The following is a 23756-nucleotide window of genomic DNA, read 5'->3' on the forward strand; positions in this document are numbered from 1 at the left end:
GGCAGATGCCGTTCGTTGCCAAACAAGCTCACATTTCTTATGAGCTTTGTCTTTCTTAAATTATCCATCAAACAGGAGGAAACATGGGCAACAAGTTCAGTATCGATCTACACACGGGCGCCCTGACGGCACGTCCCCTGGACCGTGAAGTTCACGCGAGATACGTGCTGCAAATTACGGCGCAAGATCGCGGATCGCCAGTATCCCACCAGGGGCACTGCAACATCACCATTCGCGTGGAGGACGAAAATGATAATGATCCAAAATTTGAGCTGCAAAAGTACATCGCAACGATCGATGAAGATGCACAAATCGGAACGACAGTGCTCACCGTGAAAGCTATCGATGCCGACGTGGGCATTAATGCGCGTATCGTGTACTCACTGGCCAACGTTACCGAATGGCTGTTTAACATCGATAGCAAAACTGGAGTCATCACTACTGCTGGGTAAGTAGACGCTGAAATTCATCAAAAAACACTGTTACAAACTAAAGCTTTGTGGATCCGATTCAGATTCATTACTCAGATTGAATCATTGACTTGATTGGATGAATCTGAATCTAGGTTCCAAAGATTCCTGAATATTCATATATTAATGAATCTTCAAGAATCGTGAATCTTCAAAATTAATGATTAAGAATTCTCAAAAATCCTCGTTAATCCTGAGAATAATTTATGGATCTCTTCGGAAACATATCATATAAATGACTCTTCTCAACACTAATCGAAAATCGCTTCTCTTCTCCTACAGTCTTTTTGATCGCGAGCGCCAAAATGTGTACAACTTTATGGTTGTGGCAATGGATGGCGGACGGTATAACGCCCGCTCACAAAACGTCCCGGTGCAGGTCATCATAGCGGATGTCAACGACAACAAGCCCGTCTTCGATAAGTATCCGTTTCGGGAGCAAATCGGTGCACTGGTTCAACCGGGCCAAACACTCCTGCACATCTCCGCCACGGATAGCGATCAGGGCAGCAATGGTGAGATCGTGTACAGCCTGAACGAAAACGGCAGCACTGGCAAGTTTCGCATCAACCCGACGACGGGTGCGTTGAGTGCAACACAAAGTCTTGCCAGCGAAAATGGTCGCCTGCTGCACATCGAGGTGACGGCACGCGACAAGGGCAATCCTCCGCAAATAGCGACGGGGTTGATCGAGTTGCGCGTCGGAGAAGTGCAGCAGGAGCTCCCGGTGCTGCGATTCCAGAACAGTTCCTACCGAGTAACGCTGTCGGAGAACACACCCGTCGGTCAGCCGGTATTGCAGCTCAGTGCCGTGCGCAGCGACGGTCGCAGGCAGAAGATCATCTACAGCTTCGGTTCGGGCAACGAGGACGGTACGTTCTCGATCGATGCCGTGACGGGTGAGGTCAGGATTCGCAACTCGCAAAACCTCGACTACGAGCGGTTTAACCGTCTCAAGAGCGAGGGCATTGAGCTGGTAGCGGTCGCCCGCACCGACGGTACACCGCTGCTCTACGGCTACACGTCGATAGTCGTGGAATTGCGGGATGAAAATGACAATGCACCGCGCTTCACGCAACAGCAGTACGCGGCCTCCGTCTGGGAGAGCAACAGCAAGGGCACGTTCGTGATCAAGGTCGGTGCGTTCGACTCCGATCAGGGTGCGAACGCGCGCATCCTGTACCACATCGTGGACGGCAACCACGACAACGCGTTTATCATTGAGCCGGCATTTAGCGGGATCGTGAAGACCAACATCGTGCTCGACAGGGAGATACGCGACAAGTACAAGCTGAAGGTGATTGCCACCGACGAAGGTGTACCGCAGATGACGGGCACCGCTACGATCAACGTGAACGTGGTGGATGTCAACGACAACCAGCCGACCTTTCCACCGAACACCGTCATCAGTGTCAGCGAAGGTAGGTCGATTTACGATTCGCGATTCCCTTACTCGATCGTTACGTGCGGGTCCGGAATTTCACCGAATGATATCTATTTTTAGGGACAAGTGTTGGAACGGTTCTTACAACGATCACGGCCAACGATGTGGATACCAACCCCCCGTTGACGTACAGCTTCGCCGAGCTGAACGATGACGATGCGACAAGCTACTTCTCGATCGATCGGTACAGCGGGAAGATCATTCTCATACGCCCGCTAGACTACGAGGAGCGGCACGAGTTTCTGCTGCGACTGCTGGCTTCTGATTCGGCCCATGTTGCACGGACAACGCTCACGGTGCGTGTTGCCGACGTAAACGATAATGCGCCTATCTTCCAGCAGATCACCTATCATGCCATGCTGTCCGGTAAACATGAGTTCCATGAGATTACACTGTTGGGCATTGAAAAAACTTTTCTCAAATGAAACTCCTCTTACTCTTACCATTCCACAGATCCAACCGATGGTAGCAATACGAACGTGATGATCCTGTCCGTCAATGCCACCGATGCGGATAGTGAACCAAACGCCATCGTTCGCTACTCGATTGTGTCGCCGAAAGGATCGGTCACCAGCGGATTCACTATCGACGAATCTACTGGTCAGCTATTCGCCAATATTAGCCAAGTGTCAACGAGTGGCATCGGTGGCACGCTGTATCTTACCGTACGAGCAACCGATTCTGGACAACCCGCACTGTCCTCCACCACCACGGTGCGCTTGGAGATGAAATCAAAAGGCAAAGCGAACCCCCAGTACGTCCAGAGTCAATACCGCGTGTCGGTAAACGAAGAAGCCGCACCTGGAACGACGGTGGTCAACCTAATCCCCAAATCGATACTGCAGCAACAGTCTGGTGTGGAGATAGCATTCGAGATTATCGATGGCAACGAAGACTCCGTGTTCGACGTGACGTACCCCGACGGAGCAATTGTGCTGGTGGATCGGCTCGATCGAGAGCGGGTGGACTACTACGAGTTGAAGCTGGTAACCGTGGAACCTGGCACCAGACACATCAACCGTCCCGACGCGAATCTCAGCACAGTTGTGCGTGTGATCGTGACGGTCGAAGATGCGAATGACAATGCGCCAGAGTTTCAGCCGGGCACTTACGAGGCAACGATCGGTGAGTTGGCACCAATCAAACATTCCATCGCGAAGCTATCCGCGCTGGACGCTGATCAGCCGGGTTCGCCCAGCTCGGAGGTGATCTATCAGATCATATCCGGCAACGATAGTGGCATGTTTTCCATCGATCTGGTATCGGGGCTGCTGTACACCAACAAGTACCTGGACTACGACCATGGCCAGACGCAGTACAATCTCGTGGTGCGGGCGTGCGATAGTCATTCGGCACCACGCTGCTCCGTGCATCCATTCACGATCGCGCTAACAGATGAGAACGATAATGAACCGCAGTTCCCGGTGCCGGAGTACTTGGAGTTCGTGGGTGAAAATGAACCAATCGGTATCAGTATTTTCACCGCCCGAGCCACCGATATGGATCGTGGATCGTTTGGCGTCGTAAACTACACGATCGATAGTGTGCTTTCCGGGTCGTACTCTGGTCTAGACGACAGTTGGAAGCTATTCAAGGTAGATCCAACGAGTGGAGTCGTCAACTCGAACGCTGTGTTCGACTATGAGGAGAAGAACCGGTACGCTTTCGCGCTGCGGGCTACCGATACGGGTGGCAAATCGAAGACTGTGCGTGTGAAGATTGTCATCGAAAGTCGCGATGAGTTTAGCCCACAGTTCACCGAGCGCACGTACCGCTTCGTTATCAAGACACCCGAATCTGGCCAACTGCCCGTGGGGTACGTGGTGGGCCACGTGACGGCAACAGATCGTGATCGTGGACCGGACGGGCGCATCGTTTACCAGCTCACGACGCAACATCCGTACTTTAAGATGAACCGTACAACGGGTGCCATCCTCATCAAGAAGCGGCTGGACAACGTGGCGACGATGTTGGACGCCGGTCGGGACATCAGCCTGGTGGTGACGGCAGGTTCCGGCAGACAGGGTTCGCTCACCAACATGACGGTGGTCGAGATTGCGATCGATGCGTTGGGCCACCTCAAGGGTAACGAGCTGGGCAATGGTGCCGGCAGTGGTGGTAGCTATGAAAACTCCCAGTCCGTGTCCGCCGGCGGTGGATTCGCGAACTGGGCAGTCGGTCTAGTCATCTCGCTGCTGCTAATCATAGTCGGTGTGGCGTCCGTGTTCCTCTTTCTGCACATGCGCAACCGCCAGCAGAAGCACGTCAACAAGACCGGGCTGAGTACGGAATCGGTTGGTCACTCGAACAACTACGTCGACCCGAGCGCGTTCGATACCATCCCTATTCGTGGGTCGTCCAGTGGTGCTGCAGGAGCGGGCCAGTTCGCACCGCCCAAGTACGATGAAATTCCACCTTACGGAGCGAGTTCCAATTCGGGTGCCGCCACCACGTCGGAGCTGTCCGGCTCGGAACAGTCCGGTTCGAGTGGGCGAGGTTCTGCGGAGGATGACGGTGAAGATGAGGAAATTCGCATGATCAACGAAGGTGGTCCACTGCAACGCGACGGGTTGCAACTTGACGGTCGTCTGTCGGACGTGTCGGTACAGAACACCCAGGAGTACCTAGCGCGACTTGGTATCGTTGACAATGGGACTACGGGGAATGCGTCCAATTCTTCACGCCGTTGCTCGGAGAGTATGGGGCTGGGTAGTTCCAAGGATGCCATGCTACATACGCTTCCGATCGACACCCTGCACATGTTCCACGACGACGAGCACCACCGCGAATCGGACCTTACCAACCTAATCTATGCGAAGCTGAACGACGTCACCAACAACAGTGATCGAGCGAGCAGCGTCGACGAGACGGTCACGAATGCGGGCAGTATCGGTGCAACGGTCGATCACGTCATGATGGGCGGCTATGGCGATGTACCCGTCGTGGGCAATCAGCAAGGCATCTCGATGAACGGTTCCCTCAGCTCGATCGTACACAGCGAAGAGGAGCTCACCGGTAGCTACAACTGGGACTATCTGCTCGACTGGGGTCCCCAGTACCAACCGCTCGCGCACGTATTCTCGGAGATTGCGCGCCTCAAGGACGACACACTGTCCGTGCAGAGTGGCAACAGTGGGACATCCAGTGCGAAAAGTAAAAACTCGTTACATCACACGGTGAAAACGCTACCACCGCCACTGCTGACGAACGTGGCACCGCGTTCGATCAATGTGCCCGTCTTTGCCGGTCGCAACAATCCCGGCAACCATCATGGCGGTGCCCCCAATCAGTACCTGTTGCCCCGCTCACCCATTAGTCATGATTCGGCCGCCGGCTTCAGCACCTCCTCAGCCATGTCCCCGAGCTTTTCGCCGTCGCTGTCACCGCTCGCGACCCGATCGCCCTCCATATCGCCACACGTCGTCTCTACGGGGATGCCCACCTCTCACCATATGGTTTCGCTACCACGGCCTCCACAACAGCGAGGACCCGCCGGACAGAGGAAACCGTACTGAGAAACCCTTTACTTTCTTTCCTCTGTCCTGTCGGTACCAAATTTCTCCACCATTCGGATGGCTGTGTAGGTCTAAGGTCCCCTTTTTTCCCAAAAGCAATGTGTGTCTACGAACGCAGTGGAGCTTGAGCGTCTTGTAAATACCCAGTCAGCATACTGACTCCTTCCACGACGGACGTGTCGGAACAGCTCAAATAGCTGATCGTACTTGTTGCAATCCCCGAGCAACAATTGTAGTAAATTTCTGTATCCCTTCAAAGTTCATCTCTCGGTGCGATTCAAACCAAACCTTCAATCCGGGATGTGACAGGTACGAGCTGTATATAGTATAGAGTAAGTGTGTAAGATGAATGTAATCCCGGAAAACAAGATCGAAATTAAGGAACATAGTATTCCTTTCTATTGTCCGTCCATCACACCGCATCACACCGCATTTTAAACAAACGTTAGACGTAACTGTACAGATTTTAGTAGCTGCGGCTTTTCAGTACTGTAAATACTCTCAGTGAAAGTGTAACTAGGCAAACCCCTGAGTGACAACAGTCTGTCTGTAAATGCCAGATAAACTAATGGGTAGCGCACCGGCGCAGAAGGCGCAATGTTTCACACAGTAGTAGATAGTAGAAGCATAGGATTACATCTCGGTTCGCGGTGAGAAAGTCACACTCAACGCGAACCCCACAAGACTGCAAGCTTTAGGGCTTAGGATCCCATTTTAAGTAACTGGCAAACCTTTTTTTAATTAATTATTGTTAACAGGAGTAGTGAAAGCATTTTGTTTGTGGTGTCCGCAAAAGTGAGGGCTGAAACATTGCCGCGTGTTTGTCTGCATTTACTCATCGGCTCCAGTTGGTTGACGAGAGTCGGAAAAGAGAATTTTTAAGTATGTTTTTAGCCTTTTTTTAGCCAAGCTACCGCTGTCGTTCCACGGGTAGGAATGCGCCAAACTATTGACAGAACAACCACAAACTACCTAATGCGTAACGTTAAGGACACCAAATTTGGCTCACAAGGCGTGAGTCATTTTATCTATCTGCTTCGTTTGGCGCTGCAACCTCAGAAGGTTTTGGCCTTCTGCAATTGCCCGTACAGTTGGAGAGTCAGTGCTGCGCTTCTGCATTGAGATTTAGTACAGTGAGTATTAAAACACCGGGCGCCTCCATCAAGGATCACTGCTGGTATGCTTGATTTTTTTTTATTTAACCGGTCGACCCGATCGGAATCGGAATTTTAATACCCGTTCAAATACATCGCCAAGCCACAAACAAGCAACTGCGCAACTGCCATATGTTAGAGAATGAAGGGTGGAAGTAGCTGTATGTAGGAGCGTTTAGAGGCGAGACAGTGTTTATAAATGCAAGAATGTGTCTATAGGTGTATTTTAGGTGAAATAAAAATATGTTTTATACGAAAAATAATCAGCATCGTAGTGGACGGTTATTTTACCAGCGTTCTTATGACGGTGGAACATCACAACAAACCCGAAACCCGCTCGTGGACTAGTTTTTTTTATTATTTAGAGTTTATTTTTTTTATTTTCCCTCGATAGCAGTATTCTCACGTGTAGAGTACGCAATATAGTGTGGGATATCAGGTATACTAAAACAGCGTTGTATATAACACAAAATCACCCTCAAGGGTTGGAAACCGGTGTCGATACTTCTACGTTTAAAATCACAGAATTGGGGAAGGATAATTTCCGCTTGCCGTTCACATCCTGCTCGCACTGGTCGTCCGACGTGACGTCGTCGTCCTTGTAGTACGCATCGATGTCGGAAATTTTCAGCTCGTTCCGGGACAGATGCTCTACCACGGCTGCAGCATAACAATCGCCCAGCAGGTTATTCGTTGTCCGAATACGATCCCTGCAGAAAAGGATAGATGCAGGATAGATTAGCGTGGCATAGATGAGAATTTCAATCAACTGAACCTACACAAACCAATCGATGGCAAACAGCAGGGTAGCATTGTTGATCGGTGCATCTATCGCGGATAGGGCGATCAGCAGTAGCACGAGCGCTGCAGAAGGAATACTGGCCGAGCTCATAGAGGCGGCGGTTGAGGTTAGGATGACGGTTACCACCTGTCCGACGTTCAGCGTCATGTTGCTCATCTGAGCGATAAAGATGGATGCGACCGCGATGAACAGTGCCGTTCCATCCATGTTGATGTTACAGCCGATCGGAAGCACAAAGCGCGTTATGCGCGAATCAATTTTCAGCCGCTCGTTCATGCAGCGAAACGTGAGAGGTAAGGCTGCGGCCGTGGATGCTGTAGCGAAACCGGTCAGGATAGGTTGCACCAGCCCCAGATAGAAGCGAAACGGGTTTTTGCGAAGAAACACGAAGTAAATCGCCTGTAAGATGATCCACTGGTACAGGAATACACCTAGCGCAATGGTAAAGATAAACCAGGCCAGTTGAGTCATCACGAAGCCTATGTCGTCGACGCTCAAGATTTTCCCAGCGATTACACTGCTGATCCCGATCGGCGTAAGCCACATCACACCCGTCACCATCTTCATAATGACGTCGAAGATGGCGGAGAAAAACTGTACCACCACATAGCCCTTGCGACCGATAGTTCCCAGCAGAGTACCGAACACTAGGCAGAAGAAAACGATCCCAAGTGAGTTGGTACCGGAACGGTACTCGACAATCCGCGTCCATTCCACATTCTGCTCGGACCATTCGACAAGATTGACGGAGGTGGAAGTAACTGGAGTGGACGTTTGGGACAGCTCCGTACCATTTACCAAAACCCCCGAAGGTTCCTTCGGAACATACACGGTGTGGGCTTGTTGTAGCGCAGCCTGGAAGATATTATCCGGAAAGATATTCCTAATGAGGTGAAATGAAAATCAGATGTAAGACGGTAAGTTACAATTCTTAGAATTCTTGGGGATTTTTTCGCTCACCGTCCAAGATCCAGTACGCTATCCATCAGGCTCACCGTCTTAGCCTTGCTCAGCGAAGTATCTCTCAATAAATCGCTATGAATAACATCATCCGTAGTCGGATTGCCCGGGTGTATTATGAGCGCCAGCGTAGTTCCAAGAATTGCGTTCAACAGTGATGTCGTCAGAAAGTACACGAATGTGCGCAGCGCTATTTTGCCATTCAGTTTCGCGTTTAAGCTGGAAGATCCGCTAATAAGACTCGCTATCACGAGTGGAAGAATCATCAGTTTCAGTACGCGCATAAACAGCTCCCCCGGATAGGCGATAAGCATCAGCGAGTCACTTGACAGACCTAAAGGTCGAAAGGTAAATCCTGTGAAGTAAGAAAATAAATTCTATCATAGGAGGTCATGCTTGTTGGAAGCGCGAAGCTATTGGAATCAGAGTAACATAGCATGCCGAGTATGCTATAACGATTTCATTTTGATCAGACACGTTTTGTAGCCGCTCCGTGAAGTAACTCGTCCATAGACGTCCATAGAATCCCGAGTACGTTCTCAGTTGCCGCTTCAGGATGCTGTCTATCCTCGCTAGAAGATGTCTGGGTGTCGTTGGACGCAGCGTAATTCCCAAACCGTGCCATTATTCTACGCAAATTGGTGAAAATCGTGCTGAGGTAAGCAAAGGCTCTCGCTCATCATCTCTTCGGATTTGACAGAATTTAACCATTTTTAAACAACGCAGAAAGGGCTCGTTCTTGGATTGTACGAGCAAGAAATCGATACGGAGGAACCACGCCTGTCCCCAACCGCCATTCATTTCGATGCCAAAACCGATGGGCAACTGTTGAACCTCATCAAGGAGTAAGTGGATGATAATATGCCTTCTTGGATTGAACAGGATATTCACCTGGGAGAGATTTTTCTGTGTTTCCTTTTGGTCAGATGCAACTTAAAAGGAAAGCTGGGCAGCGTGAAGGTGTTCAACAATCTGGATCCCGAAATCGGCTCGATTGCCATCGTGGGTTTGGGCATTGAAGGCGTCGGATTTAATGAACTCGAAATAATCGACGAAGGCATGGAAAATGTGCGCGTTGCCGCGGGTATCGGTGCGAAAACGTTAGCCAACGAGGGCTGCACCCAGATCTACGTCGATCCGATGGACTATCCGGAGCAGGCCGCAGAAGGCAGCGGTCTGGCAACGTGGCGCTATCAGGCGAACAAAACGAAGAAGGACCGTAAGGCGATACCGAAGCTGGATCTCTACGATTCGACCGAGGTAGATGCGTGGACTCGTGGCCTTTTCAAGGCGGATGCGCAAAATTTAGCCCGCAGCCTGTCGGATGGTCCGGGCAACCAGATCACACCGACCGCATTCGCCCAGGCCGCGGTCGATGCGCTCTGTCCGTGCGGCGTAAACATCGAGGTGCGCAACAAGGATTGGGCGGAGGCGAAAAACATGTCCTGCTTTCTGTCCGTTGCCAAAAGCTCCTGTGAACCACCGATATTCCTGGAGATCAGCTACTGCGGTGATGATAAGGCCGGCCGACCGATCCTGCTCGCCGGTAAGGGTATGACGTTCAACAGTGGCGGACTGTGTTTGAAGCACCCGGAAGATATGGCTAAATATCGGGCCAGTATGGCTGGTGCGGCTACGGTGGTTGCGACAATACGTGCCGCTGCTGCACTCTCGCTGCCCGTCAATCTGGTTGGATTGATTCCACTGTGTGAAAATATGCCGTCGGGTATGGCATTCAAACCGGGTGATGTTATCACGTCCATGAACGGGAAGACGATCGCCGTCCATGACACGAACAATGCCGGCCGGCTGATGTTAGCTGACGCCTTCATCTATGGACAAACCACCTTCAAACCGAAAATTGTGGTCGACGTAGCAACCCTGTCGGACGGAATCATTCATGCGCTGGGTGGTGCGGCGAGCGGTGTCTTTTCCAACTCGGACTTCCTGTGGTCTCAGATACAGAAAGCTGGCGCGATTAGTGGAGATCGTGTATGGCGTATGCCACTGTGGCAATACTACACTCACAAAGTCACCGGTAAGTCAGAAGCTGCAACATGAAGATGATTGGAGATTGTGGATATTAAACCTCGTCTATTATTGTACTTCGTTCTCAGAATATAACAACGTAGACATCAGCAATGCAGGTCGTGGCAAGGGTAGTGCCTGTTTGGGTGCCGCTTTCCTCAAAGAGTTCGTTCCGTGCGTGGATTGGGTGCATATGGATGTTACAGGAGTTGGAATGCTTAAGCGTGGAGCCGGAATTCCGTATCTTGAAAATGATCGAATGACTGGACGTCCTACACGAACACTGATTCAGTTCCTTTACCAACTTGCTTGCCCAGAGCAACAGAAGCAAAGCCTTGTCGAGAAAAAGGCTGGACTTTGAAGTCTGAGATAACAGAAGTATAATGAAGTTTGAGATGAAGTCTGAGAACGATACTGTTTGGCGGCCAGTTAAATCAAAATGTTAGCATAAATTCTGTCTCCAATAAAGAACCCCCTTTTATAACTCAATACTCATCCTGTCAATTACGGTTTAATAGCTTTACTCACCTATTATAACTCCCAACAGCACTCCACTCAGTGTGATGAGGATTAGTTTGTTATCCGCCAGTACGCGGCTCCAGTTTGAACGATGATCGGCCATTTTCAGCAGCGTATCTTCCCGACTCAACTGACCCGCTTCTTGCTTCAAAAAGCTCTGCTGACTTTGTGCCATCTCGTGCACCAAACACATCCGAGGAAGGCGTTTATTGTGGCTAAAAACAAAAGAAGTTCACCCTGTTGGAACATTCGTTAGTTATTGCACGTGATCGCTGCCTCATCTCATTTCGCACAACAAAACCCCGTGTGCGATATCTCTCATCGGCCATGTGCGGCTAGGGTTTAATCTAGTGCGAGGGAACCTATTTGCATCTCCAGCAAAGTCCTTAACGAATTGAATTAATCAATGTGACTGTCCATTTCGCAATATCTAGCAATCGCTCAATTGAAACCGTCAGCTGCACCAGTCCGTCAAGAATCGGCTGTTGGCAGGTTGGCGTCTTATTAGATGAAGGCCCCCGCAGATATCAACGCGAAGGAAGGTCGGCAATCAAGATGGGCACGATTCATTTATTCCTTTTCATTGCGCTTATGTAAATTTCTACCCATTGCCCATTGCCTACCTTACACCCGGACCCCGGTTTCCATTTCAATTGAGTGACAGCGTAATGCTGGGGTGCATCCGTGTATGTATGCATCGTATGCTTCGAATAGGGTGGTTTGCAAGTCTGTTCGATTCGATATCGATTTTCTTTTTTGCGTATTAGCTCTTCTTTTTATAATTGATGGCGAGTCGTCCCCGTTTTGGATGCACGTCCTGTGCATGCACCGCAATGCATACCAACGCAAAAGGAACGTAATACGCGAGTAAGTACGGGGCGCTAATAACCTCCACCGTTTGCAGTCAATGCTCCCCGCTGCCGCTAAGTGCATTTTCTAGTGCTATGAATAGGGAGCACTCGTTTGCAGCGAGTCAACGTCGCGTGTGCAACCAATACAATCGTTTACTTTTCATCGACATAATACTTTATTGGAGAGTATTGAAAGTTTGCTCATTTGTAATAACATATGACCTGAGGGATACATTATTCACATCGTAGATGTGTTAAAGAAGCTAAATAAATTGTAAAACAACAAAGTGTTTGCCCGAACCATGGCATGGACAATTTAAATTATCACGCAAATAAAATGTTTATCCTTTACGATCAATTTGGCAATTTTCGCTAGTTGAAGTAACACAGACCATATCATCGTTCGTTATTCACACCGAAACATCCGGAAGTCGTAACAAATTTAAATCAATTTTCAAGCACTCTTTTGTGTCACACACCATGCGCCTCCATCCCATCGCGAAACGTGATGATTGATGGGATGGTTCAGTAACAGCTTTTCGGATTTTACTTCCCACTTTAGTCCCGGTAATAAAAGAGTCTTGGTATGGTTTAATCATTCCAAAACCAACTGTTTTCGATTTCAAGGGTACTGGAAACTATTTTCGGTGCATCACCTTGTTTTACCTTCACGAACTAGCTCACAGGGGTAGCCACTATTCAGGTCACAGTTGCCCTCGGATCAGGGTAAAGTTTCGTTGTTTACGCCACTACAACAACTGCACGAGCCGCGGCAACATTCGCAATCGCGCTTGATAATCCTTTTAGTGTGCAGGCTGACCGACAACAACCAACAACAACCGTTTGCCATTACAGGCCGCGACAAACTGTTTGCACGGTGCGCTTTGAAAGTGGTGCGGCCTCAGTGGTTTTCAGTAGAGCCGGAACTGAGCAGCTAACAACGCGCCACACTGCACAGCGAAACTACGTCCAACCCGGTTCGGATGCACAGGCAAATTGAACTTAAAGAAAGCCCGAACCGCACCGGCGACCCGGTTGCGATATTTGCAAGCACATGCCGCTCTTGCGTACACGTGAAAGAAATGCAACAACAAAAACAATCAACCAAACCCAACCGAATCGGATAGATATCTATTAATACGATCAATTTCTCATTCGATATGTGTGGATTACTTTGCGCTAAATCTTCCAGATGCAATTAAGTAATGTCGCAGAAATGTTGTTATATATAAAGTTGATAGAATTTTCCGTAGTTTGGTTCGTTTCGAGACTTCTCAACCGCAAAGTGTTTCTTTGAACATTGAACATCTTTAAAATCTACCTGTCATTAAATATTTCTTATATTAACGTAATTTAACTCGAATTTAACCTAATAATTACTCTGCATAACACTTAATACGCCTATTTGCAGAAACTGATAACGAAAACAAATTATCTAAATTATAATTAAGATCATAAAATTTCTTGCAATGATTTTCCACTGTCCATTGAGCTTCAATCTTTTGCCCCTAGAGGGCGCTTCAACCACCCTGTTGACAACCTTTCAGACAACTGTCATAACACAACATACCAAAAGCTGCAAAAAAGAAACAAAATTTTCTCTCTCGATGCCCAAGTGCTTGTGAAGTGATTATGAAAAGTTAAAAGCCTTCCGACCCCTCCTAGATGCGTTCGATAGAGGAAACGTGAACCAGTTCTTTCTCCGTGTCGCGGCGTGCAAATCGCGATGGAAGGCGACATGTTGGCGATATACAATTTCAATGAAAACGAGATGCCCGACGTAAGTATCTCCGTTTGCCAGCAAAACCCCTCCTTTCTCTTCGCACATACCAATCGATCGATCGATTGCGTCGCTTCCCTTGGTTGTGTGATGTTGAAGAAAGCAAGTTCCACGGGAATAGAAAAATCCACCCACGTTCCACCAAAAGCATATGAAAATTGGTTCTGTTGCTGAAGGTGAAAGTGTTACTTTCTTTCAAAACAACACACACAATAGGAAGACGAAATTTATGGAGTTAGTTGTGTTTGCATAAGTGCTGTGTCGGTGTGCATAACTATGTTTGGACAATGATTTTCTACTACCCCATTTCCACTAGTTTGATGTAAGTGACCCGCAGGCAATGCAAGCAGCCCACACATTAAATACCCATCCAGCAAGTGGCAGCATGAACTGCAACGCGGAATGGATTGTACGGCCAGCATAGGCACTGCCAACAGAAGCGACTGATTCTGGTTCTGGTTAAACTATAGCGCGTGTATTACGATAAGTTTGCCATCGTCAAACTTCACTACACACCGTCTCTGTGGTATCCATGGTTTCGATCGCAAGGATGATCACAAAACGTGCCAGGATGTGCGAAGGAAGAATGGACACCGTGCCCGCTTGCTACGATCCGTCCGTTTTCTCTCTTTCCTGTTGTTTCTTTTTTTCCAATCAAACATCTTTCATACCGTTCACGCTCATATCCGACTCCTGATCCTGGTAGTGTGTCATATAAATAATTTTCATCCGAGATAATTGCTCCCACGTACGACGGTGATTTCCTTTCATTGAAAGAATTCCAATACCTATGGTACTACCGTCATGCACTAGAACAAAAAACTGCAAACAACTTCATGTAGCACCTTGCTATCATTTCGTAGTCACGCCACATACACACCATGTTCAATGTTTCTTTCGCAGGGGAACAATGCATTAGAATTTCCCGATCTAGATTTTATCTACGCTGATGCGGACACTCATGCAAACGAAATTGCAGAACTGTACAGCTATACCGAGCAAGCAGAATTCCAGCAAAATGTTAAGGTAATCAAAATTTTTGAGGACTCTGAAATAATGTACACGCTAAAGATTTGGTCTCTCTCTCTCTTCCAAACATAGGCATTCGAAGACCAAATGGAGCTATATAAATTGCCACCGAGTTGGCAGAAGCTGTCGGAAACGGAACAGAATGGCATCATACTAAAGTTGCTCGATCAGCTTGACATGTCGAAAAAGAGTCAGCGTATGAAGGCCGCTCGTTGCATACTGTACCTTGCGCAAGGATGCTGGGTGGAGGTTCAATCCGACCAGGAGCAACAGACGTGGGCACGCAAGAACGTCATGATGCTGTACAGTGCCGGAGTGTTTGGGGCATTTGTGGAACTGTTAAATTTAGAGATTGAGTAAGTGGGCGAAATGGAGTACTTTCAGCAATAAGCTTGTAACTGCAACGCGTGCTTTCTTTACAGCAATTCCTCCACAGCCAACTTAGCGTTGCGCAAAATAGCAGTATCACTGGCCGATTCGATCGATTTGCGTGTCATTCTGTCCGTGCTGTACATTATCACCGAGGTGATGAGAGCGGAAAAGGAGAGCAAAAATCAAGAATATTCTCAGCTGGTTTCGAATTTCGTAACCGAAATAAGTAAGCCTTGGGAAACCTTTGCTTAGGCTACTTAGATATATTACTTTCGAATATTCATTCTTTTATCTCTCTCGCTACTCCTCCCTAGCCTATCCGATCGGCGATGAGTTGCTGTCCGTAAAACTGCTCGGGATGGTCACACACTTCTGCTCCGGCATGGCGCCACATTTTCCAATGAAAAAGGTATTACTGTTATTGTGGAAAATATCTCTAGTGTCCTTGGGAGGCATGGATACGCTAAAAGGTCTTAAAGGTAAGCAAGGGCAACGCTCCGCCGGTGCAATATGCTAATTTGTGTAATACTAATTGCAGATAAATATCGAAATGCGGCTGGCCTTTCCCAGAATCGGGAGGACACACTAGAGATATCAAAGGTGATGCGTGCGAGTTCGCCACCTATCACGGCACCGTCAAATGATGACAATCAGAACGCCAAGCGTAGCAGACCATCCCGAAGAGTATGTACGAACCCTAGTCAAACGCAAGAGGTAGTGAAGCTTTCTTGAGTCTCATCTTGATTTCTTTTTCTTCCCTCCTCTTTATACTTCCCTGATCTTTTTTTACATTATTTTTTCTTCTTTACTTATTCTTTGCCCCTCTTCTTTTTCTATTTCTCTCTACCCACCCACTTTAGTACTTACTAACTTTTTTACTTAATCTACTTCTACGAAAATAATTTTCCAAACCTCTCACCCTTTTTTCTCTCTAATATCTATATCTGTCTCACTGCTGTCGTTTGGCAAACAAATGCCTTTATTGAATTTTTCATCGTCCAAACTTATTTCGTTTTTATTTTGTTTTTGTTATACTTTCCTGTCAACTTGCAACTCTGTTTCTCACTGTGACTGCTCTTTTTCTCTATATTACTGCCAAAATTGTTGAACTTTCTTCCCAATGCTGCAAGTTTTTTTCCATATTTGCAATCTTTTACTCTCTTTTTCTTGGTTTGGTTGTATAATTTCATCTTTTATTAGACTATTTTTCCTCCTACAAATAACTTTTCACATCTCTACTGTCAAAATCGTTTCTTCTCTCTCTCTCTTTCTCTCTCTACACTATTTGCTACAATACTGCTGAAACTTGTTTGGCCCGCAATTTTTTCTATTATCCCTCTCTCTCTATACAAGCGATGAATATAATTGATTTGTTTTAACTTTTTTTGCAAGATACAAGCTTCGGAAGATCTCTCAAAACACTCAAAATACATTTCCGTGCGATCAGAAAACAAAGGGCAAAGGGAAAATCGCTATCGATCATTGGCTGCGTAACGCGTAACCTCCGTCAGATAAACGTTTTGTTATGCTATTTGCAAATAATCTCCGTCTAGCTTCTAATGAGAAACCCTGTGCGAAGTTCCCTTTTGCAGGTGAATCTAGCATAGCACATGTTTCGTCCGAGATTAGTCCTACTTCGTTGTGTACCGCTCCCAAAAAGGGGTGAATTTTATTAACCGCGTGAAAAGAGTACCGCGGAAAGTTCGTTTCGAAGGCACTATTGCCAACCGAACCAACCATCGGTTCCATAATTCACTTTGCGTTCAGTACTACCCGCCCGATTTTATTCGTTTTTTGATTTCTTTCTCATTTGTTAAGTTGTTGTCTTTCTCTTTCCAAGAACTCAGGAGAGCAAATGCTACCACTTCGCCGCCACATATCGTATATCACTGTAATCGAAATGTGACCTACAAGAATGTAAAAAAACTAAAACATTCCTAGCACCACAAACCACACACACATTATATACGAACATAAAACATCACACATCATGTTTCTGCTCGATCGAATTTAATCTCCCTGCCCGAGAGTATAGTATCGCGCCATGTGTTTGTTTTTTGTATTCGTCCTTTTTGCCCTGTTGTGTTCGTGTAGTCGTTTGTGCGTAGAGAATTGTTACAACTGTTGATGATCGTTCGCATATGGGAGGAATATTTCCGTGGCTTTACACACACCTATGACGCGTGTTCCTTTTTTGCAACTGCCCTGTGGCTGGCCATTTATGCTAAGCTATCAATTATTCTTGAAGTTTGCGAGATTCGGCTTAGTTTGTTGCGGAAAATGAACACAAGCGACTCCTCGATCGATGATGATCGTGCAATACTGTTTCCTTACGAATCGTGTAGAACCGTGCCGCTTTGTCAATCGCATGATATTCCTACATGTGCAACTGTCACGCTAGATGTTCGTTGTTAGTGAATGCAACTGGTAGAATTCATAGCGTTTTGCTTTAGCTTTTAGCCTGTGCCAGCATAAAATCACATGTAAATAGAGCGTATTTCCGTTACACCGTCTTTGTTTCCCTCTGCTTCCCGACACTGGCAAACGCTTTTTAAGCAGAACGTGCATACAATAAGTGCACGCACATGGTTGTTGTGTAGTTTGTATTCGTTCGTTTTGAATTGTGTTTCTTGTTCTTTCTTTCGTCACTTATATACATAATCTGTTAGAAAATGTGTTTTCATCTCCTCGCGCTGAAACATTGTTCATCGTTTCGATGTCCCATCTGTTTTTTTTTTCTTTTTGATTCGAAACTATCAACTTCAGTTTCAAACATTACATCATCCAAGACATTCCCCCTTGATGGCAACCTGATACGATGATAGATCGTTTTCATTATACACTTACGAGCGAAAAATTTAGAAGAATAATTGTATTACAAATTGTTTTTCTTTTTTGTTATTTTTTATAATACACAGAAAGCTCTGTTGAATGTTTGTTGAGATGTTAGATAATTTTACCTTTTTTCCTGGTTTGTTTTGGAGAGCTAACTAAATTTTCCCTTCTTTCCTGATGACCTCGCCTCAAATCGATGTTGTACATCCTGCGTATGTCCTGTATATGACATTGACCGTGGAGCCTTCCCTAATTTCTCCGACACGCTCCCGCATTCCCGTCCGTATGCTTAATCATTCGTTCGTCTACCATGCACTATAAAAGTGCCCAGAATCGTACCCTGTTAGACGTACATTCCGTTTTCCGCAGCACGGTTCTGTTCATTCTCTGCTGCTTCGCGAAACATTCACCTTAAAACACACGTACACGTAAATACACGCGCGCCATCAATGCCATCGTACCACCATCACACCATATAGAGGAAAAGAAACCATTCATTGTCACCCACAAACCATCTTAGTCCATGTATCCGGAATTTGCATTCCCACTAGACACAGATGCACCTTTTTGCGTATGAATCTAATCACTTTTTCTTCGTTGCTTTTCGTGATGCCGGCGCGCTCCCGTTGAAAAAAACCCGCACAGAGCTTGATCAAGCAAAGCTCACTGGACGAACAGGAACAGTTGGGTCTGGAGATGGAAACGGCGGCAAACGAAAATGAGGAAGACATTTCCGACTACTTTCGACAGTACGAAGATCCAATAAATGGCGCTAATCCGGCGGCACCCGGCGCTGGTGAAGAAGGTGCTACCGCTCCTGCCGGAACTGCGGGAGAGAACGGCGAACCGAAGGATGGTGAATGTTCGCCACCACCGGCCGAACCCGTGGAGGAACCTCCGCAAGAGATTACGAACCGGCTGCCCTGGGCACCGAAGATACGACGTAAGGATATTGACGTGTTTCTCAACAATTCGCGCAGCAAATTTATCGGTTACACGCTGAAGGACGATCATGAAACAATAGCTGGACTGCCACAACCGATACAGGAAGGGTTCAAAACATTGACAAAGGTAGGAACGTCCTGCTGTTGTGCTAGTGCTGAAAATGATAACTTTATCTACGCCTTATTTCTTCCGCAGCATATGTACGTGAGTCTGGCGGACGTACAGATACGGCGCGAAGAGGAAATTAATCGCAATCCACTCTCTACGTCGGAAGGCGAAATACCGTTAACTCCAACGGAAATATTATATCAAGCACTGTTGCCCAACTTGTCGCAGTATATGATTTCGCTGCTAAAGATCCTGCTGGCCGCTGCTCCAACTTCGAAAGCCAAAACCGAAAGCATTAACATTATGGCCGACGTACTGCCGGAAGATATGCCGTAAGTAGTTCTCTTCCTTTCATTTAGTTTATTTCAAATAATATATCTTTTTTACAACTTCCAACAGAATGACGGTACTGCAATCCTCGAAGCTCGGTATCGACGTGAGCCGGCATAAAGAAATCACCGTAAAGGCCGTCTCCGCCATCCTGCTGCTCTACCTGAAGCATTTCAAAATCAACCACATCTATCAGTTCGAGTTCATTTCACAACATCTGGTATTTGCCAACTGTATCCCGCTGGTGCTGAAGTTCTTCAACCAGGACATAATGGGCTACGTTGGGGCGAACAATGGTATTCCGATTATCGATTTCCCCTCGTGCGTAATTGGCGAGCAGCCGGAACTAACGTCCGAATCGATGCTGGTGGGCGATTCCGCGACCTACTCGTGGCGCAACGTATTCTCCTGCATCAATCTGTTGCGCATTCTCAACAAGCTTACGAAGTGGAAGCACTCGCGCATCATGATGCTGGTCGTGTTCAAGTCGGCTCCCATACTGAAGCGCACGCTAAAGGTGCGCCACGCGCTCATGCAGCTGTACGTGTTAAAGCTGCTCAAAATGCAAACGAAGTACCTGGGCCGACAGTGGCGCAAGTCGAATATGAAGACGATCAGCGCGATCTATGCGAAGGTACGCCACCGGCTGAACGATGACTGGGCGTTTGGCAATGATTTGGATGCGCGTCCGTGGGACTTTCAGGCGGACGAATGCGCACTCAAAAGCGGGGTGGATCGGTTCAACAATCGGCGCTATCTGCAGGTTAACAATGGCATCCTGGCCGGTATCGAGGGGCTGGACTACGATGATCCGATCGAGGGCATCGGCGGCATTGGGGGTGGCATCGGTGTAGCCGGACTGGGCGGTGGTGTCGGTGGCGATGGGTTGAATGGTGGTGGTGCCGGTGGTTCGCTCGGCGGATGTGTCAATGGTGGTGCTGGTGGTGGTGCACCCGGTGTTGGCTCGGGACTGGGTCCGTCGGAACGGGGTAACGCTTGCTATGGTGGGCTTGCCCGAAAGCCGGAAGAAATCGAACTGAGCGAAGAGTTCAAACAGAACTACGAGCTCTGGTTGCAGCAGGAGGTATATAACAACAACATCGACTGGGACGCACTGCTGGCCGTGGACGACTTTTCTTAGACCAGGTGTGTACGAGAGCTAGGATTTGTGTGTAGGTGTGTGCCCGCCCGGTTTGTGTATGTACTCACTTGTACTCTATGAATAAGAATAAAGCTACATCCTTAGTGCACAACTGTTAATACAATAGGGGTAATATACAGTCCACATCTTTGAGAAAATTGTCCAAAATATAGATAATTTCTTGACGTTGAAGATTTTTGAACTTACTTACCAGCAGCGGCGGATCAAACGGTAGGCGGAGTAGGCGGTCGCCTAGGGCCTCGCCGTGTTGGGGGTTCCAAAAAATGTGTGTAGTAGTTGTATACATAGGCCCAGTCTCCTATGCTAGAGGGGGCCCCAAAGGGGACCACAACAGGCCCCTGCCGAAATTTGAAGTTGGGACAAAATGCCCCGGAATCGGCCAGTTTTGTTCATCCTGGCAAGGACAATACAGTTCGCGTAGTGACGCTGCGCACAGCATCCGGTAAACACGTCGTACGCGCAGCAAAGCGGTTGGTAATGTTACCCAATTCAAATGTGCTCAGCAATTTGGATAAGAAGATTGGCACTGGCACTGAACAGCATGCAGCAACAAACCATGTTTACGTTTATTTACTTTCATAGTTGTAAGTGATAACAAGGCAAGGCACATACCCATATATACCCATAAATTCAATTTCTTTGGTGACCGGAATGTGAGAATTAAAGTTTATAAAACAACACATTCCTTTAACAATCCTATCAAACGCATGAGAGTGTGGGGGAAAAGGCAAAACGGATCCTGCATCTCTTTCGTATTTTGCGCCGTTCCGTCCGTCGAAAATGCTTCAGAAACGATGGAAGTTTTGGTTTCTGACACCAAGAGAGCATCCAAACGAAGCGGTAGCACAAATTTCTGTACCAGACGGTAGCATTTCATGTAGCTGTACCCTTCCCTCTAGTGATCATAGCGTTTGATCCGTCGACTGATCTTTCATCTCTTTCCGTTCGTACAAACAGCACAGAGCGTACCATAACTGTACACAAGTTTATTTTTATGGAAATAATAATGTGGAAAATTTATGGAATATATTTATGTATGGAATCCTTTCAAACCCCCGGACATTCCATGACGACAAGAGAAATAAATATCGCAAAATAACCGAACAATAAACACTAAATAATGTCTTCAGAAATAGTGGCACTCCATGTTTCCTACTCCTAATAATTAAAAAAACTTACCTGCTGTACAGTTATGACACGCACTGTAGGAACTGGATGGATAAAATAAGACGAAGGATTCTCGCCACAGTAGCTGAGCTATTTACTCTATCGATCACTCTCCCTTGTTTGATAGTATGTGTAACTAATAGCCAATAGTAGAAGATCTCTCATTCTGATCATTGATCAATACCATCAAAGCGAATGATAACGTGAGCGAATGATGAGCGATATCAATATATCCATGGCGGATATCAATATATGTACAAACATGGCGGATCCTTGTGCGGATCAGATTGATGTTACTCCCTTTCGTGGATGCTCTCTTGGTGTCAGCAATCACAAAACTGGTCGCTTTTTGGTGGCTCTGATCGCATGCGCGGAGACTTCGACGCAAGGAAAAGCGCTTAAAAATAATATGCAATGACTACTGAGATGGCCGTGTGCTCCTCTAGCTCTTGTAAGCTGAACACTAAACACTAACGGTGATTAATTCTTTTCATTTTGCTCTCTGTTGTCCCTCAACAAAGATTGTCATCAAGAAGTAGAATAACCATGTGGGAATTCGCTACACTACCTTCACAAAACATCAAAAATCAATCCACTTACTGTTACTGGAAGCTGGTCCGTTTGCTCCGTAACATGTGGGTGAACCCCTTCTTACTGCGCCTTTAGCTTTGCCTCATTTCAAGGGCCTCAATGCCCCCCAATTCATCGTTTTTAAAATTAGAGGTCCCGGGGCAGAGGCAGGGTATTGATTCTCCACTGCTTACCAGGTTTGGCTGGTGAGTTTAATTCACTCTGCAATAGTAAGTTCATCAATCAACACATACACGAAAGTCCTTCTGACCTTAAGGTTTTAGGATATCTAGTAAAAAATGGGAAAGAATTTCAAGCCGAAAAATTAAACTCATCTCCATGCGAAAAGTTTCTCTCGGAAGCTTCAATGTTGTAGCACAAAAAAAACACATTTAACTGTACAGAATGTATCATGTTTCTCTTTATTGACTTCAACTTCGAACCGTCGGTGTGTTCCGCGCTTATCCCGCAATTATAGCACTTTTCCGCAGCGTGTTTGATTTAGTTTTTGGGTTTTTTGTGTTTGTGGTTGGTTTGGTGGAATAATTCAAGAATTTTGTGTGTTGCTCTGCGTTGCCATGTAGCCATTCCTCCATGTACGATGGAAAGATGCTGCAAGGATCCACTGCCACTTTCTCTCTCTCTCTCTCTATCTTTTTCTCTTTCTCGAAGTAAAAATATTCCACCGTACTACCGAGAGGCCACAATTGATGAACAAATGGGGGCTAGCAGATACCACACGTGCGCGGGAATGGCGCACGAGCGCATTCTTTCCATAAATTAGCAACATTTGTGAGGTTTTTTTTCTCCACCAGTTGCCGCTCCATCTTCTGTGTTTAATTAAGGAAAAATGGTTGGTTTTGTATCGTCGTATGTATAATGTGTAATGAATGTTGTTTTTTTGTTTTCTTCTAGTTACTACTAGCACCGGAGGAGCCGTGTACAGGTTATTATGCCAATAAGAATGTGTTGTTAACTCCACGATTAGAACTATACGTCTGCTTGGGGTTTCTGTTATTTATTTCGATTCATTTCAACCGAACCGTGCTATCCAACGGATGTGTAGCAAGTTGTAAAGGCTGGTAAATAAAAAAGTATCTCCACATGGTGTTAAACGTTCGACAGGACAGTGGGCTTAACTTCTTCTAATCTGGACTGACCCCGCTCCGTACTAAGGACTAACTATCCAGCGCTGCGTGATAGTAACGTGATAAGTCTAATGTGAGCCTATATATACGCGGTGGCAGCATGACTTAGTACGTCTTTACGCCAAACAAAAGATCAAAAGTAGGAGAAGAATAAAAGGATACACAACTAGAATTGCATGAAACGAAGGTGCCGTGCCGCACGGGGTCCCATAGTGCATTCAAGGGCGTCAGCTGGCTAGATTCTAGCACTGATGGGTAGAATGTGCTCTTCCTCTGTCCTAATTCAATGGTTTGAAGACCTCACACAAGATGATACTATTCCACCAAAACAAGGAATTTGTGACAAAAATGTGTTACATTAAATAACAACGAGAATAGCACAATAGAAAGTTGAGTTCCCTGTTTTTACACTGTTTTGTTCTCCAAATCCAACCCACTCACATACACACACACACATACGCACAATCGTTCTTAAATATATCCTCGAAATATGCAGCTTTGCGCACACAAAAAAAACATAAAGCCTTTTGGAACATGTTCTTTTTCAAAATTTGCCAATAACTCTTA

At 46.8% G+C, this 23756-nt stretch overlaps 4 protein-coding genes across 5 annotated transcripts in view; 3 read left to right on the plus strand and 1 right to left on the minus strand.

Annotated features, from left to right (window-relative positions):
• LOC128300603 (protein dachsous) overlaps positions 1 to 5429 on the plus strand; it is a 62265-nt gene extending 56836 nt beyond the window's left edge. The window contains exons 8-11 of the mRNA XM_053036729.1: positions 76 to 448; positions 753 to 1891; positions 1975 to 2280; positions 2368 to 5429. Of these exons, the coding sequence (XP_052892689.1) occupies positions 76 to 448; positions 753 to 1891; positions 1975 to 2280; positions 2368 to 5429 (4880 nt within the window). The remainder of the gene's footprint in view (positions 1 to 75; positions 449 to 752; positions 1892 to 1974; positions 2281 to 2367) is intronic.
• Positions 5430 to 6972: 1543 nt separating this feature from the next.
• On the minus strand, positions 6973 to 12613 carry LOC128301686 (excitatory amino acid transporter). Its single transcript, XM_053038276.1, has 5 exons — positions 12410 to 12613; positions 10902 to 11129; positions 8346 to 8700; positions 7363 to 8268; positions 6973 to 7293 (listed from the first exon to the last, which is right to left on the minus strand). Exons 2-5 carry the CDS (start codon positions 11083 to 11085, stop codon positions 7062 to 7064), a joined length of 1677 nt encoding a protein of 558 aa, XP_052894236.1. The 5' UTR covers positions 11086 to 11129; positions 12410 to 12613; the 3' UTR covers positions 6973 to 7061.
• LOC128301687 (cytosol aminopeptidase-like) lies at positions 8902 to 10734 on the plus strand. Its single transcript, XM_053038278.1, has 4 exons — positions 8902 to 9003; positions 9072 to 9190; positions 9272 to 10383; positions 10463 to 10734. The coding sequence occupies exons 1-4, from the start codon at positions 8902 to 8904 to the stop codon at positions 10732 to 10734; spliced, it is 1605 nt and encodes a 534-aa protein (XP_052894238.1).
• A 733-nt stretch (positions 12614 to 13346) lies between the features above and the next one.
• LOC128302280 (striatin-interacting protein 1 homolog) lies at positions 13347 to 20396 on the plus strand. Of its 2 annotated transcripts, none has more exons than XM_053039066.1 (9): positions 13347 to 13523; positions 14427 to 14549; positions 14625 to 14908; positions 14975 to 15150; positions 15239 to 15403; positions 15463 to 15638; positions 18405 to 18830; positions 18900 to 19144; positions 19212 to 20396. In XM_053039066.1, exons 1-9 carry the CDS (start codon positions 13470 to 13472, stop codon positions 20281 to 20283), a joined length of 2721 nt encoding a protein of 906 aa, XP_052895026.1. In that variant the 5' UTR covers positions 13347 to 13469; the 3' UTR covers positions 20284 to 20396. The 2 variants fall into 2 exon arrangements, with proteins under 2 accessions (XP_052895026.1, XP_052895027.1); XM_053039067.1 differs by having other exon boundaries at positions 13348 to 13523; positions 15463 to 15608.
• Positions 20397 to 23756: the final 3360 nt, after the last annotated feature.

Source organism: Anopheles moucheti, chromosome 3, assembly GCF_943734755.1.
Source record: "Anopheles moucheti chromosome 3, idAnoMoucSN_F20_07, whole genome shotgun sequence".
Lineage (NCBI taxonomy): Eukaryota > Metazoa > Arthropoda > Insecta > Diptera > Culicidae > Anopheles > Anopheles moucheti.

Coding starts and splice junctions, on each gene's coding strand:
- LOC128301687 (XM_053038278.1), top strand. CDS start 8,902: ATGCTGTCTATCCTCGCTAGAAGATGTCTGGGTGTCGTTGGACGCAGC. Junction 9,191..9,271: donor CTGTTGAACCTCATCAAGGA/GTAAGTGGATGA, acceptor CCTTTTGGTCAG/ATGCAACTTAAAAGGAAAGC. Junction 10,384..10,462: donor CTACACTCACAAAGTCACCG/GTAAGTCAGAAG, acceptor CTTCGTTCTCAG/AATATAACAACGTAGACATC.
- LOC128301686 (XM_053038276.1), bottom strand. CDS start 11,085: ATGTGTTTGGTGCACGAGATGGCACAAAGTCAGCAGAGCTTTTTGAAG. Junction 8,701..10,901: donor GCTGTTGGGAGTTATAATAG/GTGAGTAAAGCT, acceptor CTTACTTCACAG/GATTTACCTTTCGACCTTTA. Junction 8,269..8,345: donor AGCGTACTGGATCTTGGACG/GTGAGCGAAAAA, acceptor TCACCTCATTAG/GAATATCTTTCCGGATAATA.
- LOC128302280 (XM_053039066.1), top strand. CDS start 13,470: ATGGAAGGCGACATGTTGGCGATATACAATTTCAATGAAAACGAGATG. Junction 15,404..15,462: donor TACGCTAAAAGGTCTTAAAG/GTAAGCAAGGGC, acceptor TACTAATTGCAG/ATAAATATCGAAATGCGGCT. Junction 18,831..18,899: donor GGTTCAAAACATTGACAAAG/GTAGGAACGTCC, acceptor TTTCTTCCGCAG/CATATGTACGTGAGTCTGGC.